The sequence below is a fragment of the Bactrocera dorsalis genome, chromosome 3 (assembly GCF_023373825.1).
Source record: "Bactrocera dorsalis isolate Fly_Bdor chromosome 3, ASM2337382v1, whole genome shotgun sequence".
NCBI classification, from domain to species: domain Eukaryota; kingdom Metazoa; phylum Arthropoda; class Insecta; order Diptera; family Tephritidae; genus Bactrocera; species Bactrocera dorsalis.
The window spans coordinates 51164775-51182543 of record NC_064305.1 but is presented as its reverse complement, the minus strand read 5'-3'; the positions used below and the strand labels follow the sequence as shown (position 1 = coordinate 51182543).

At 36.1% G+C, this 17769-nt stretch overlaps 2 protein-coding genes across 4 annotated transcripts in view; one reads left to right on the top strand and one right to left on the bottom strand.

The window, feature by feature from the left end:
- LOC125777683 (uncharacterized) overlaps positions 1-14859 on the top strand; it is a 235173-nt gene extending 220314 nt beyond the window's left edge. For both annotated transcript variants that reach the window (XM_049452869.1, XM_049452868.1), the window contains exon 3: positions 13200-14859. In XM_049452869.1, coding sequence (XP_049308826.1) covers positions 13200-14699 — 1500 coding nt within the window. In that variant the 3' untranslated portion in view covers positions 14700-14859. The remainder of the gene's footprint in view (positions 1-13199) is intronic.
- On the bottom strand, positions 676-11353 carry LOC105223496 (uncharacterized). Of its 2 annotated transcripts, none has more exons than XM_011201237.4 (7): positions 11060-11353; positions 10063-10991; positions 7985-10000; positions 7705-7931; positions 1945-4153; positions 1679-1874; positions 676-1615 (listed from the first exon to the last, which is right to left on the bottom strand). In XM_011201237.4, exons 1-7 carry the CDS (start codon positions 11121-11123, stop codon positions 1032-1034), a joined length of 6225 nt encoding a protein of 2074 aa, XP_011199539.2. In that variant the 5' UTR covers positions 11124-11353; the 3' UTR covers positions 676-1031. The 2 variants fall into 2 exon arrangements, with proteins under 2 accessions (XP_011199539.2, XP_049308813.1); XM_049452856.1 differs by having other exon boundaries at positions 10063-11011; positions 11060-11309.
- Positions 14860-17769: the final 2910 nt, after the last annotated feature.

Genomic DNA, 17769 nt, shown 5'->3' with positions numbered 1-17769 from the left:
GAGTGGCACAGAGAGATTTTGCGTGGATCTGTTTCAAATCAATTCAATGAAGTGATTTGGAACTGTCATTTTTGTATGGCGAAATCTTGATAATTTTTTAAGATTAGTGGGATAATCTATTCAACAGCCGAAATCGTGTGATTAAGTGTCGGTCTGAACATAGTATTACGATAGAAGCGTTACGATCACGTATGTCATAATACGAAATACAGACTTTTACGTGACGAGTGATACGTTCACGTATGTAACGATTCGACCCCTGGTTTATATATGACCGCAGAACCAGAAAATGTTGAACATATGTAATATTATGTATATAATTTGAAGTAGTGAAGCGTAATCAATAAGACACTCAATTTCGATTTTTTTCATGATACGTTATTTTGCATTTCAGGTGACGATATATACATATATGTATGTATGTATAATTTCAACCAATTAAAAAACTTGTAGAGCTCGTAGAGAAAAATATCGAAACTGGACGGGGCTAGCCACAATTTGGCAGTAGTAAAAAAATTAAGAATAAGAGAAATGTTGCTAACATAAGAATACAACCCTTAATCCTAAAAATGCACTTTTTGGTAAAGTTAAATTGTTAGCGTAACAGTGTACCAACGTTCAAATCATTTCCACTGCATTGTTGATAACTATCGTCAACAAGAAAATGCACAAACATTAAATGAATGACATTTATTTGTCCATGCCGTTGAGAATTTTCTTCATTATAATATAAATCAAAACGAATCAATATTTATTCACCATTTACGATATTTACTAAATTGAATTGTTTTAATTTTAGGTTTAAACAATTTCAGCTGCTTATTTATCTTTCAAATATTTACTGAAAATAGTCGTATAAATTTCGTAATACCAAAAACAGAGTTTGGTTGATCTACATATATCTTAAATTGTTCTAACATCAATTCAACTGAAATTCAAACTGTAATAGGGGTTTTAGCTTGTATTCAACAATGCATTTCTAAAAATATGTCGAAACCCGTATCAATTATGGTACTTCATGAAAAAATTATTTATTGTGCATCATTTATTATGAGGTCTACACTGTTATTATGTTGTTTTGACTCTGTTTCATGAGAACATATTTTTGCATCTCCCTCACATGCAACTTCTTTGACTCTACATGTGATATCAACGGTTCCATTTTCCTCAATTAGAACTTCCTTTGCTATGGTATTTAGACATTTCCCAACCATCTCGGAAATAATTAAATCGACCACTTCATTTTCTTCCCGATGAAAGTTACACCATTTATCATCTTCGTCATACATTTCTTGGATTATAATTTTACCAATGTGATCACGATTTGCTCTTTGACCATACACTGAATATATTGGTGTACGTCGTTTCAATGTTTTGTCCATAGCCAGACATCGGCGAACTTCTTTGTATATGGACTCTTGGATACAGTGTAACCGATTTGGAGGATTAAAGAAAGCCAGTTGAGTATGGAAATTATCAGGATCTCCTTGTGTTAAAACCTCACTATGCTCGTCAAGATATTCACGACAAATATCTAGTATAATGCGCTCGTAAATATTTGTTATTTTTTCATCCATTACTGTCGGCAATTTTTCACCAGTTTTAGTAATATAATCTAAAGAAAGATAATATTTTCGCATAAATATTTCAATACTAAGACGCTTAAACAAATACCCACCAGTCTTAAGGAGTTCACAGTACAATTCATGTGTTCGTCGGTAGCTTATTTCTCTAATTCTTTCCTCTGATGGAAATATAGTTGTCATTGGACTTCCGTGAGCAGGAGGTACATAAGGCGGTGGTGGCTTATTGGGAATTTCGCGGACATACATGTACGGTAAAACAGTTGAAACATTATCAAATTGTTTTACTTTCTGCGAATTTATTACATTTTAATTAGTTTTAGTAGTATGCATTAATAAAATATCAAATTATTGTATATACCTCGGGTTCTATTAGTATTTGCTGACAACGGCGTATTTCCAGTTCATTTATAATGTCAGGCATAAGTTGTATTGCGCTTGATGCTGAGGACCCGTTGTTGCCGTCCAGTGCTGGTAAGCGTACGTTATCTGCAGGCGTTTGGGAAGGTGGAGGGCCTATTATGATTTCTGAATTAGATTGCTGGGATTGCGAATTTCTGGGTTTTTCCGAAACGTTAGATAAAACCTCCTTAATATCTTTTTCTCCATGATTTAAATCCACGTTTTCAACTCCCGAGCTGTTACCATTATCTCCAGAAAAGGACACATCAACTATACTTTCAAAATGAGGCAATGATAAATCATCTATTTGTGTTAATTCGCCACTGCTTTCAAAATCATCATCATATGACTTGGAAACACAATTTGCATTAGTAGCTTCTTCAGATTCAAACATTTTTGGCTGACTTATAAATGTTTTCGAATTAAACGAATCTTCGTCGCTTAAAGGTTGGCTTTTAATTGAGTCTAAATCTGAATATGTGCTGCAGCTATTATCGTTATCATTTTGAGTTGAGTCTAAATTTGCACATGAACTATTGCTGTTATTGTTATAATTTGGATTTTGATATTTCGTCGTTGTTGTTTTAGGGCTAACACATACCGAATTATGGTGAAAGCTGCTAAGAACATCTTGTTGCTTCGAATAAACATTTAAATCGTCATTAGCTGCTTTGTTGTTGCTAATATTGAGGATATTGTTCTGAACTCCCATTTTTTCTTCCATGTAAACATTTTTATAATTCAGTGCTGCTGGTGTAAATACAAGCTCCGTACCACAGTTATTATTTTCATGTGTTTGATGGCTTTCTAAAACTTGTTTTGAAGGGCTTTCAGTTAAAGCCGATGAGTTTTTTCCATTCAACTCTGCACATTGTTCTTTATATATGTTTACTGATTCTTGTTTGCCGACTTGGAGTAAACGATCTTTAGAATACAATACACCGTCGGACAGGCTTCTAACTAAGCCAACATTTGAAATTGTGTTTCTCATGCTTGACGTAATTTTTGTTAATAATATATTAATTTCAGACGACGATTGTGTAACAACAGAGCTAATGGTGCCAGAACCCGAACTGCACGCAGAAATGTGTTGAAATTTTTCTGCAACAATGCTAGGACTGTAATTATCGCGTTGTAAAGAATTGACGGATGTATCCCCACACGATTCTCCTTCTTTATCAGAAGATTCGGAGCTGGTACACAATTTCAGTGACGGCACCAAAACTGACTTTAGTTGGTTTTGCTGTTGTAACGATTGTTGAGTTGGTAATATATTTTGGTCGCAAGAAAAAATACTATTTTCTAGAAGATCAGCTGCTAAGCTGCTTTCATTTTGTGAAAAGTCTTTAAGAACTGCTACCTTAGCCGCCTCGTATAGATGTTCTAAATCTGTTTTTGAAAGTTCATAGCGTTTGTCAGGCTCATATTTTTCAAATTGCTGTGAGGTTAGTCGACGCCATAATTTGTTTAACTTAGCACCAGTTGTACGGACGCAATCAATCGCATCGACTACAATTTCTTCTCCACTTCCTTCGTTACTTCCTGCCGTAGTATGCGTACTTGATATGCTATTTAATTCCTTTAAACTGTTGTTGATTTCCTTTAAGCGTCGTTGAACTCTTACGTGTGAATTATAATTAGTAAGAGGGACTGTGACAGCGTGATCTTGAGGCGGTACTTTTGTTTTGTCAGCGGCAAGATTTTTAGATTCACTTTTATGAGTGTTATATCTAAGTAGTTTGTTCTCCATTTGTAGAACCTCAGCTTCTTCTTGATCGAGTCGGCGATGCCACTGCATCAATTGCTCAACATGCTCTCGACGACGTTGTAAATCTAATTCGCGTTTCTTCAAAAGTTCCTCAAGAGAACGGGACGTTTCAAGGGTATAATTAGCCCGAACTACCGGTTCCGAACGATCCACTTTTACTTTAATATTCTGCTGCCATAAATCTGATGGTTTGTTGTCAATGTTTCTCACTAAAGTAGACTGTAAAGTGGGCGACTTTTCCTCATCACAATCGGATCGGGAAATTCTTTGGTAAATCTTTGTGTTGGTTTTCTCAGGAACCACACTCTTAATGGGTTTTCTTGACGGGGGAGTGATGGATTTATTTTCACGGTTCGATGTTGACTCCGTTGAGCTTGTTGATGTAGTAGATTGTAGTAACCTAAAGCAAAATATTATATAAAAAATCCTATATTATACATATGTAGGTGATAAATTACTTTATATCTAGGCCTAAGCATCTTTAGGGGTGTTCTAATTTTAACTTCCATTAATTTACATGAATATTAACATTTAATTTTGTCGCTTTGAAATAGAATATACCTATTGATAAATCAAAACGAGTTGATTAGAATTGTAAATATATACATGTGTTTATATTGGGACAAAATGAACGAATATATGCTGAACAACAAAGGTATATGTGCAATATAACGATTAAAAGAGAAAAATAGCGCATCCCTAATATTTGTACAAACATATACATGTACATATGAATTCCCTATGACATGTTTTGGAATGGAATTTTATCTTCATATTAAAGAGAATCACAAAGCCTGATAAGAAAATATTTCAGATTGGCTACAATCAAGTACACGCTTGCTTACTAGAACTTACAATATACTTTTAATGTTTTCTTAGTACACACATATTCTGACGTTGACAGCGCGAAGATTTGAATATTGCATGTCTTTAATCAAATTAAACTTAAAAAAATTTTACCAGTGGCCAAATTTTAAATTGAAGATACATATGTATGTTCATTTATTGTTCAAATTGACGTGCAAATTCAATTGAACTATAGTAATATGAATTCGAATTAAAAATTAAGTAGCGTAATACAAATAAATTCTCACCGAGGTACCAAACTAGTGTTAAATGATTTCATTACTGTTCAAGTACAAGAGTAGTAATAATAAATTCGCAGTTATAGCTGCGGAGTTTCAGACAATTTCCTCTTGATGGGAATCATTAACAATCTAATTGATGAATAAAGACGAAAACTTAATAAACATTAGGGATGAATACTTTTGCAGTTTAATCTCCCAATTAACGAATGCCAATTAGCCATTATGGTGCAGTGGTTTGAAAATCGTATTTATTATCCCACTTCGATCATTTAAAAAAAATGTTTTCCAAGAGCGATTGCCTCTTTTGAATAGTATGCCCGACGATGACGACGTTATGCCCTTATGTAGTGGCTCTCAGCGACATCGACTGCGATTGCTGCGGTTGAAGCGAACACCACCAAAACCCATCAAAGTAGTTTCAGCTGTTCGAATTGGATGAAGTCGGAACGGGCTTGTACGGGGAGTGCTCACAAAAATAAAAGGAAGAGGGGAAGTGATGTGTATCGAAGGGGCGCCTCCGACCACCTAAACCGCAGAACGAAAGAGCGGTCAGGTAACGACACAGGAACCAGGAGTGTTAACTTAAGGGAGTTCGCCCTTAAACTGTTCGTCTGCTATTTCAATGCGGATCGTGCCTTATTTCTATTTTAATTCTAGAGTTTTATTCACATTATACATACATGCGATGTATTGTTCTAGAATGTTCGGTTATAAATTGTTGATTGAGTTACTAAATATGTATGTGGGCTGTGAAATGTTCATACAATATATTCTAAAAATTTTGAATAATGACGAGGATTTTATTAAAAATGTATTTATATATGTTTGGTATGTACATATTTATTTATCTATGCAACATTATTTCCTGTGTTGAGTTGGCGTGAATAAATTTCATATGGTGTAAACAAATTTTACACTTTGCTGTGGTAAATGGGAAAGAAATTTTTCCAGTTCAAGTTAAAAACAAATGCAATCACATCGTTTGAATGTTTGCCGAGTTATTTAAATTAAAAAATGTATTCGTAAAATGAATTAAAAGAAAAGCTAATGACAAAATTAACTAAACTAGAAAAAAGTTTTTGCTTTGAAGATTTGTTATTTATTGAGAAATTTAGGCAACGTGCTAGGCTACACTAAGTCGCTACTAAATACTTACATATGTATGTTACATAAATAAATTTACATTAAAATCTGTTAATCAACTATACATTTTTCATTTAATTCTGTATTTATTTTTGTATTGAATTAAATAAATAACAACATAAACAAATTAATAGTAATGAATTATTAACGTATGTTATAACATGTCACCAAGAAAAACGTAAACATTTCACTTTTATCTGCCAGATTTTTCATATTTTTTCCATTTAGCACACGGCATTAGTAGTCAACGTTCAATATAAGATATCACTAAAATATCTATATAATTTTGCCTTTGTTTATTTTATACAAAGGGGAGGTTGTTGGGAGGTCGGAGAAGCGATTCAAAACTTGCGCGGTATTCATGACGCCAATTAGATGCATGCATGTGTATATATGTATGTATTAGTAGCACGCCGTATCAATGTATCAATGATAATTTAAATTCCAATATCGTCACTTGTTTATATACTTATGTACATACATACGTACAAGCATACATACATGTGTGAATGAGGAACACATATGCAAACTGTTTACACAAAAAGCAAAACATCTAGAGCAAACGAACAAAACATTTTATTCATTTCAACACTTTATTGCTTTGAATTTTTAATTTATGAATATGAAATCGTTTTATACAAATTATAACACATACACCTACCTACATACTTATTTATAAATATAATTAGTCCTAAAACCAGTTGAATTTATGTAGAATTCAGGCTATTGCGAGAATCAATGTTACTAAATATTTCTCAGAAAATAACGAACAATTTAAAGCATATTCTCTCACAGTAAAAACTTCACTATGCTTTTTGAAGAACGGTCATATATGTATACATTTAAACTTTTCTATAGAAAATATCTTCAAATTCAGACACACACTAAAATATTCGGATTATTTCAGAGTGTATAGGTATTTTATAAAAACAAAAAAGGCAACGAGACGGCCCTCGTCAGTGCTACTACACACGTTTTGTTATTGTTCCAGTCACCGGGAAGCAAGCACAATACTAAACAACTTCGAACCTCTCGCGTAACTCACGACAGCACTTTCCATGTTTAGCGTCTTTGCGGGAGCAATACAAATGATTTGGATAACCAGAAACGAAACGTCGGCCGAATACAAATATATTAAGAGAATTCTTTCGCAAATTTAGAAGATATGTAAATATGAATGCCCCTTTTCGATAAATAATTTATGAATGGATTTGGAAGATTTCTTGTATTGGTGCTGAATGTGCACCACCCTGTGAGCATAAATATAGATACATGCAGAAATTCATATGAAACTTTAAACAAAAATACATCTATATCTATAGATACAGAAAAAGATATATGTATATGTATATATATATTTTTGTATATAAGCGAGTGTAATAGTGTGTTTGTGTTGAATATGCATGTCTAGTATGGAAAGGGGGAAACTCGCAATTACCCAATTTAAAAAAGGTAAAACGCGTTCCACAACAAAAAAAACGAACAAATAATGTTGTGTAGTATTTTTTCAATTTACCATGTTTTCCAGAACGATTTATTTTAAATAAAGTGAGTTTAGTCTTTCGTGCTTAGCTTTACATATAAATAAGAATTGTACATAAATTGTAAAGATTGTATCCAACACAAAATGAAAATAAAAAATAAAAAAAAAACTTGTATCCATGCAGAATAATCTCATTTTTGCTATGACATGTACAATTTATTAAATGTTAATTTTTACCTCTTGATTTCTTCACGCTCCTTCTCCATTTTTAGCAAAATTCCACGTTGCTTCTTTTTAATGGCCGCAATTTGAAAAAGTAAACCCTTTGATTTGCAACGCTCTTTTTGGACTTCTAACCAAGCAATTTGTCCCTTTGTGCGATCAAACAAAGCCTTTTCCCTCATTTTTAATAAAGCGGTCAAATGCTCTGATTTGGTTGTTTCATTTCTTATTAACTTCTCATACTAAAAAAAAATTAAATAGAGCCTTCATTACTACAATGGAGAACAATGCTTACCATGCCAACATTTGAGTAGCTACAAGTAGAGTCCGATAAACTGTCGGTCTTTACAGAACCCAAGGAAATTTCTAGATTGGAGTAATCGAACATTTCTAAAATTTTATGGCTTGCCGTAATATTTTCAGACAAAAAATTTTGTTGATACGGACTATCTTCATGGTTTATGGAAGTAAACGTTTTTTTTCTTTCTGAAAACTTAGACTTTTGTGGGGTCTCCACTTTTTGTTTATTTTCGTTTTCAGTCTTGCTCCTAATATTTTCTTGTATACTAGATGTGCTGTCGCATCCATTTTCATCGGAAATATTTGTGGAAATTAGAGTTTCAGTTAAATGTTCTGCGCGTTTAGAATTTTCTTGATTTTGTATTTCTAACGTTTTATGTTTTCCATTTACTGAATATATTTCAGATGACTCATAGCAAACTTTACTTAATCCATATTTTTGCGAGCTTATGCAGTTCATTTTTGATTTTATTATTTTGTTTAATTGTTCATCACATTCTTGCTGCGATTCATGGGAGAATTTTATGGTATTTTTTGCTTCCTTGCAGGTTTGGTTATCTCCATACTTAAGCCCACAGATTTCATTTTCAGAATAACTTTCGATGTGAGCCTTCTGCAAATCGATTTCATTTTGAACATCTGAAGAATTATTTGTTCGATGGCTAGAGCATTTCTCAAAATCTGTGGTATAGTCATCAGGTTCTCTTATATTGTTGTTTTCGGTATGTGTTGTCCCACAAATTTCATGAGATTTATTAATAGTTGTTTTAAGGCGATCATTAACTTCAATAACCTGTGATAAACTACGGTTGAAGTCGTTTAGAAGTTGATTGAAATCAATTTCTCTTGATGTGCTCTGGTTATGGGACAAATTGTGTTCCATTTTAGAGGTTTGTGCATCACCCCTGTTGGGGTTCACATGCTTCGCTGCAATAGCTGTTTTCAATTTTTTGCTTGACATTATGGTCAAATTTTCCACACGTTCTAAGGAGAGGGGACTAATAGCTCTATGCAGTTCTTCACATTTGCCTCTGCTAGTGTCATTTCTTTGGCGAATAATTCGTTCTGGGCTATTAAATATTGAACTGGAAATGGTAGTGTCATCTTCTGATGTCAGTGCAAAGCCTTTCGATTTCGCATTAGTTAGTGGAATACTATTTGTTTTATTTGACGATGTTCTCAATTCATTATTTGAAGATTGAAGTAATTGCACTGATATTGAACTTAGGTTTGAGTTGATTTCCGATTGAGATTGTGTAGGATGTATATTAGAATTGTTACAATTTGTATATATCCGATCTGTGTCTGTTTTAATAGTTTTCAGTGATCCCTCCGAATATTTACTTTCTGTTGCGTCGGTTTTTTGTTTAAGTGATTGATTAAGGCTATAATTTCTTGATAAAGATGTTTTATCCGCAATTTGAGAATTAGCTGTTTTTTGAGATTTTATATGGATTTGGTTAGTAGATTGCCTTACATCTGCAAGAGCTTCAAGTTTTCGTCTTACGGCCATTATGAAATTGTATGGATAAATCTGTACCGCACTTGGCTTTAACCAATACGGAAGATTATTTACAGTAATATTATTAGTATTACCTTCGCATTTTGAATTGCTTTCGTCGCAACTTTTTCTGATGGAATCAACCTTATAAACTTTCGATAGATCGGGGTTTTTAAGTTCATCCGCGTGCAAATAATGTAATAAATCACATGTAGGCTTTCGATATGTAACTTCCTCTCGTATTTCTTCTCGGTCTTTTGTATTCCCTTTGTCATTACTCGTTGTTTTTGGAACCAATGGTACTGATTGGACAAATTTTGGGTTCAACATTTCTAAAGCAATATTTTCCTTATCAAAATTATATTCTCTTATAGCACTAAAAGAATGATCTTTTGTTTCTGGCTTGCGCAATAATCCAATTCGCTTTTCTGGGAAAAGTATGCCTAATTCTTTAATTGGGTCGGGAATTATCGATTTAAGGTTACTATTACATATACTTTTAACTTCAGTCTGTAACAAAAAAATTATTTCCATCAAACGTAATAAAAATTATTGTAAATAATTATACCCACATTTTTTATTACATTATCATTAGGAGTCGTAGGACAAATATCTGATATTCCAACTTCACTTTTTTCTATTACGGGTTCTGTTTTTAAATCTTTAAATGCTTCTCCATTATTATTTTCCTTTACATTAATATTCTTAAATAAGTCAGGATCAACCTTAATTTCTTTTTTTTTTCTGTCATCTAGTGCAATGGGGGAGTTTTTTTTCTTATTAACATTTTTTGTAATTATAGCTCGGGAATTTTTACGAAGCTCTTCAAGTCTCTTTTTTATTTCTTCCTTTTCTATAGCAGTTTTTTCGCCTTTTACTTTCAGAGCAGAGGTAGCTTGTTGAAAGCGTCTCCTTCGCTTTTGATCTTTTAAAAACTTTCGAGCTTCTTCAACGTTGTAAGATTTCCTTTTAACATTTTGTGCAACTGAAGGTAGAAGTTCATGCGATTTAGTGTCCGGTGGATGACTGGACTTTGATCTAATTATAGATACTACTCTCGATTTTAAACGTCGTTCGGATTGCGCCACAGGTCTAAAATCAACTTCTGTGTTACATCTGCGAACAATTTGATCGTATTTTCTGACGTTATTTTCCACCTCATCTTCTGCTTTACCGTTTTCAGTTAATTTTGTTTTATCTGTAGGATTATTATTAATAATTTCAGTTAAATATGTGTTCAGATTTTTAATTTCTTGATCACGTTCCTTTTTCATTTTAACAAACTCATTGTTTGTATTATCATTTGAACATATTTTTCTTGTTTCAAGTTCTGCTGGTTCAATTACGTTTTCTGATTCAGTTTCTGTTGAATCATCTTTTGGAGGAGACTGCTTTGCTTTGTTCTTCTTTGTGGGAGTTTTCATGATGCTCGTATAAGAAATTTTAGCAATTTGTGTTTTTATTTGCCTTGGGCTTGCGGCAACACGATGTTTCTCATTATCTAATAAAAAAAGATATTCTCTGAAGTACGAAAATATAAATTTGTATAACAAAAAATTAATAGTATACCAGAATCTTTGTAGTATTTAACTGCACCTTCGGCTTTCTTCCAAACCGGTTGAAGCTCGCTCATTATATACTATTTCCTTTTTTATTTATACTTCGTCTTAGCATACGAAATAATAAAATTTTTTGTTTTTATTAAGTTTATAAAAACAGATTACATATATAAAATTAATTCACCTATATTACAAAAAAAAAAAATAATAATAGTAACAAACAACGCACAAGAAAATACAAGCGCAACAAACTGAAATATCTAACTAAAAGTGCTGACAAGTCGCATTTAAAAATGTTTAACCCAGTATACATACGATCATCTTATATTATAACCGCACCACACTTTAGAAAAGAAACGTGTTTTAGGACTGTTTTCTCAATGTCTAGTTAGCAGCCAATTGTCAGTTAAGTTCTGGTTAACGTATTGTTAAAAAAAAAGTAGTATTAAGTTGTATTTGTATTACTATATGCATCCCTGATTATGAACAATAGCTGTAGGTATATGGAATAGCATTTGTCTTGTTGTAGACATCTGGCGCCACGGCTGTCTGCTTGTCGAAACGATAGACATCTGGCGCCGCACTGTCTGTTTGTCTAGTTAAACAATTGCTGAGTCTGGCGCCGCGACTGTCTGCTTGCGTCTGGCGCCGTATAGCCGTATGTTCTGGTAATTTCCAGACGCGATATTCTAGAAGGACACGTCGGCATCAGCGAGAAGTGCGTGGCTATATAAGCCGTGGCAGCGCCAACGTAATCAATCAGTGCTAAGAGTAAACTGCTATAGTGTAGACGAGTTGTGAAATAAAGAGTTGTTGAATTAAATTAAACAGTGTTGATTTTATTTGTCAATCCAGAGATACGAACCTAACAAAGTAAACTAGCAAGAGTAAATTCGTAACAATTGGTGTCAGAAGTGGGATTGTCAAATAATCCAAATTCAAGATGGTTAAATTCGGAGAATTGAGAATTCAGCAATTAAAAAAAGAACTGGAGGAGCGTAATTTGCCGATAAGCGGGCAAAAGGCGGATCTGCAGGCACGATTACGTGAAGCAATGGAAGCGGATGGAATTAATGTGGACGAGTTCGAATTTAATGGGCCAGAAACTTCTACAAAGGTAGAAGAAAAAGTAGAAGAACAACGAACATCATCAAGTGCAGACACGAACATGCTGTTAGTGGCTATTAAGCAAATAATAGCTGAAAATATATCTCTAATAACAGAAAATGTTGTGCAAACAGAAAATCGTCTGGCACAGCAAATGACGCAAATAGCGGAAAATACATCACAGTTAGAGTCTCGCCTTACACAACAGATTACGGAAAATGCTACACAACTACAAAAACAAGTGCAAGAGAAATTTTCAAAATTTCAAGACGAATTAAGCACTTTAAAAAAATGGCGAAGAAAATTTAAAATCAGAAGTTCTGCAATTAAGTAATCGTGTGCGAGAACTGCAACTACATGGCCCTGCACCATCAACAAATAATCAAAGATTGAAGGCACCCACATTCGATGGAAGTATTCCATTTCAAATTTTCAAACTTCAGTTTGAAAAGACAGCGATGGCCAATAACTGGAATACAGCGGACAAAGTGGCGTCCTTGTTTGTATCATTGAAAGGACCTGCGGCAGAAATCCTTCAGACTATTCCAGACTGTGAACGGGACAACTATGAGGCATTGATGAGTGCGATAGAAAGACGTTATGGTAGTGAGCACCGGAAACAAATATACCAGATCGAACTGCAAAATAGGGGTCAGAAGATGAACGAGTCATTGCAAGAGTTCGCAACTGAAATAGAACGACTGGCTCATTTGGCAAATGCAGATGCACCTGTGGATTACATTGAGAGGGTAAAAATTCAATGTTTCATAAATGGAATTCGTGATGTGGACACCAAACGCGCCACATATGCATTGCCAAAAAGAACGTTTGCTGAAACGGTTTCGCACGCCCTCACACAGGAAACAGCTTCGCTACTAAGTAAACCAGCACACAAAGTACAAAGGGTTGAAATGGAACAACCGGCGCTGATGGAAGAAATATTGAAGACTCTGAAGACAATTGCTGCACAGCGAGTAAATACAACAGGCAGATGTTTCAACTGTGGAAAAGCGGGTCACTTTGCCCGAAATTGCAATATAAAGGTAAACCCATCAAAACGGAACCAACCAACAGAACACCGAAAGAGGATTCACCACAAAAATGCGGATGCATTATCGCGTCGCCCTTGTCCACCGGAATGTAAACATTGCTCCAAATCAGAGGGAAAAGAAGGTATAATCGACGTGCGATTACTGAATATAGAACCTGAAGATGATTGGACTCCTCACCGCATCAGAATCAATCAGCTGGAGGACCCTGATCTTGCAAAGCTGATAATAGCCAAAGAAAATGGGGTACGACCACCAAAGGAACAAATAAGTAACGAGAGTCCAACGGCAAAAGCATATTGGGCCCAATGGAACAGCATAAACCTCGTTAATGGATACCTTCATCGTACCTGGGAAAGTGAAGATGGCAAACGGTCTCGTCTGCTGATCATAGTACCGAAGTCCATGATCCCGAAAGTGTTGAAAGAATATCACAATGGACCTAGTGGAGGGCACCTTGGAATTACAAAAACTATAGAGAAGATTAAACAACGGTTCTACTGGATCGGTTGTCGAGATTCCATAGCAGAATGGATAAGTAATTGCGTAGAGTGCATGGCAGCTAAAGGTCCTAAAGCCAAAAGTCGCGGTAGGCTACAACAGTACAACGTGGGATCACCATTTGAACGAGTCGCAATGGATGTTGCAGGTCCGTTCCCAACCAGTACGGCCGGAAACAAATATCTACTGGTTGTCATGGACTATTTCAGTAAATGGCCAGAAGTATATGCCTTACCAAACCAGGAAGCGAAGACAGTAGCCGAAGCGTTTGTAGAAAATTGGATAACAAGGTTCGGAGTGCCCGTAGAATTACACTCAGATCAAGGCAGGAATTTCGAATCTTCCATTTTCCAAGAAGTCTGTACATTATTGGGCATCCACAAGACACGGACAACAGCGTTACACCCACAATCAGATGGGATGGTAGAGAGATTCAACCGAACGCTCGAAGAACATCTGCGGAAAATCGTTGATAAAGACCAACGGAATTGGGACAAGTGCATCCAGATGTTCCTGTTGGCGTATCGTTCAGCGAAGCACGAGACAACTGGTTACACGCCAGCAAAGATTATTTTCGGATCTGATCTGCGACTCCCTGCTGATCTTAAGTTTGGTACGAATCCTACAGCTGTAAGAAATGATGGAGATTATTGTTCTGCCTTAAAGGAAGAAATGAATGAATTACATCTAATGGTAAGACAGCATACGCATCTGATGAGCAATAAGATGAAGGACCGGTTCGATCAAGCGGCAAATTCAAAAGGTTTTGAAGAAGGTGATCTGGTCCTGTTGTACAATCCACTTCGAAAGAAAGGCTTGTCCCCGAAATTGCAGACAGCCTGGGAAGGACCCTATATGGTGATGAAACGACTTAATGACGTGGTATACCGCATACAAAGAAATGGGAAAGCACGATGTAAAATGAAAGTAGTACATTTGGAGAGGCTCGCCCCATTTGGTTCAAGAGGATTTGTGCCTAATCGGGACGATTAGGCTTTAGTGGAGGGCAGTGTTACAAAAAAGTAGTATTAAGTTGTATTTGTATTACTATATGCATCCCTGATTATGAACAATAGCTGTAGGTATATGGAATAGCATTTGTCTTGTTGTAGACATCTGGCGCCACGGCTGTCTGCTTGTCGAAACGATAGACATCTGGCGCCGCACTGTCTGCTTGTCTAGTTAAACAATTGCTGAGTCTGGCGCCGCGACTGTCTGCTTGCGTCTGGCGCCGTATAGCCGTATGTTCTGGTAATTTCCAGACGCGATATTCTAGAAGGACACGTCGGCATCAGCGAGAAGTGCGTGGCTATATAAGCCGTGGCAGCGCCAACGTAATCAATCAGTGCTAAGAGTAAACTGCTATAGTGTAGACGAGTTGTGAAATAAAGAGTTGTTGAATTAAATTAAACAGTGTTGATTTTATTTGTCAATCCAGAGATACGAACCTAACAAAGTAAACTAGCAAGAGTAAATTCGTAACGTATCAATATTCGTTCTTTCGATAAATAAAACTTTTTTACCCTTATAACGATAAATAAATCACTAAAGTAAATGTTTCACCAAGATCATTTCAGCGAACTGAGTCGAATTTTGCAGAAAATATGAAATTGGCAAAGTTTTTGGAAACGTTAAAGCCTTTTTGTACATTAGTTAATTGATAACTTAACGGGCCTTTTCCCGATTAAGATTGATTTACCTAACAAAATAAAAATCTTATTTTACTACATTAGTTCTTAGTCGTGCTGGAATTGGAATGCAACTTTGTGGGTTGTTGTTTTAATTTGGCTTTTTTAATTTAGCACTTAGCACTAATTGATAGATAGCGGTAAATGTTCAGGAGAGCGGCTTTTCCGAAAACGTGCACTAATTTTCACGGGAAATATCTTAAAATACTCGTTTTTGAACAAAAAATAAAATAAACAATATTGTTGCGAATTTAGTAGCAGTTTAAGTAGACAACCAGACAACTGTCGCGTGCCAAATGCAGCTATTGTTTAAGTAGACAACCAGACAGCCACGGCGCCAAATGCAGCTATTGTTTAAGTAGACAAACGCGGCGCCCAATGTTTATAATAAGGGATGCATATAGCAATACAAACACTAAACTTAATACTACTTTTGTAACATTGCCCTCCACTTAAGCCTAATCGTCCCGATTAGGTACAAATCCTCTTGAACCAAATGGGGCGAGCCTCTCCAAATGTACTACTTTCATTTTACAGCGTGCTTTTCCATTTCTTTGTATGCGGTATACCACGTCATTAAGTCGTTTCATCACCATATAGGGCCCTTCCCAGGCTGCCTGCAATTTCGGGGACAAGCCTTTCTTTCGAAGTGGATTGTACAACAGGACCAGATCACCTTCTTCAAAACCTTTTGAATTTGGCGCTTGATCGAACCGGTCCTTCATCTTATTGCTCATCAGATGCGTGTGCTGTCTTACCATTAGATGCAATTCATTCATTTTTTCCGTTAAGGCAGAGCAATAATCTCCATCATTTCTTACAGCTGCAGGATTCGTTCCAAACTTAAGATCAGCAGGGAGTCGCAGATCAGATCCGAAAATAATCTTCGCTGGCGTGTAACCAGTTGTCTCGTGCTTCGCTGAACGATACGCCAGCAGGAACATCTGGATGCACTTGTCCCAATTCCGTTGATCTTTATCAACGATTTTCCACAAATGTTCTTCGAGCGTTCGGTTGAATCTCTCTACCATCCCATCCGATTGTGGATGTAACGCTGTTGTCCGTGTCTTGCGGATGCCCAATAATGTACAGACTTCTTAGAAAATGGAAGATTCGAAATTCCTGCCTTGATCTGAGTGTAATTCGACGGTTACTCCGAACCTCGTTATCCAATTTTCTACAAACGCTTCGGCTACTGTCTTCGCTTCTTGGTTTGGTAAGGCATACACTTCTGGCCATTTACTGAAATAGTGCATGACAACCAGTAGATATTTGTTTCCGGCCGTACTGGTTGGGAACGGACCTGCAACATCCATTGCGACTCGTTCAAATGGTGATCCCACGTTGTACTGTTGCAGCCTACCGCGGCTTTTGACTTTAGGACCTTTAGCTGCCATGCACTTTACACAATTACTTATCCATTCTGCTAATGAATCTCGACAACCAATCTAGTAGAACCGTTGTTTAATCTTCTCTATCCCCTTTCGGTGTTCTGCTTCGAAGTCGTAATTCTGTAATCTTTCGATCCATCGCGCAATTTGGCCTTCCGGATTCTTAAACTGTAATAACCATTTTAATGCTGCATGATCAGTCCTCAGCAAGAATCGTTGTCCATACAAATACTTGTGGAAATGTTTTACACATTCCACCACAGCTAGTAGTTCTTTTCGCGTCACACAGTAGTTTTTCTCTGGTTTCCCGAGCACTCTGCTGTAATACCCAATTACTCTTTCTTGCCCGTCGATGAGCTGAGACAGGACACCTCCAATTCCATAAGCGCTCGCATCTGTATCCAGGATGAATTTCTTTCCAGGTATTGGATAAGCTAACATCGGCGCCGTACAAAGTAGTTCTTTAAGCTGCTCAAACGCTTTTTCTTGTTCCAACTGCCATACAAACGGGCGATTCTTCTTTGTTAAATCATGTAAACTTCTAGCCACGTTCGCAAATCCAGGTACAAAACGGCGGTAATACGTGCATAAGCCGAGAAAGCTGCGGAGTTCATGTATGTTGGTGGGTCGAGGCCAATCTTTAACTGCTTTTATTTTTCCCTCCTCGGTGTGAATCCCCTCAGTTGACACTTTATGTCCGAGATATGTGACCTGCTTCTTCCATAATGAACACTTTTTGGGATTCAAGCGTAATCCGGCTGATGGTATTCGCTGAAAGACTTCCTCTAGATTTTTTAGATGATCATCAAAACTTTTTCCCATGATGATAATGTCATCACCAAACATGTCTTCCAGTTGAGTCCTTTTAACACATGTTCCATCAGTCGCTCGAACGTTGCAGGCGCATTACATAACCCAAATGGCATCACAGAGAATTCCCATAACCCGTCGCCCATACTGAAAGCGGTCTTTTCTCGGTCACAT

Excerpts from the sequence above, each read along its gene's own strand:
- LOC105223496 (XM_011201237.4), bottom strand. The coding sequence starts at position 11,123 with ATGAGCGAGCTTCAACCGGTTTGGAAGAAAGCCGAAGGTGCAGTTAAA. Across the intron at positions 10,992-11,059 it reads TAAATACTACAAAGATTCTG|ATAATGAGAAACATCGTGTT; the intron begins GTATACTATTAA and ends TTTTTTTATTAG. Across the intron at positions 1,875-1,944 it reads AAATACTAATAGAACCCGAG|AAAGTAAAACAATTTGATAA; the intron begins GTATATACAATA and ends ATAAATTCGCAG.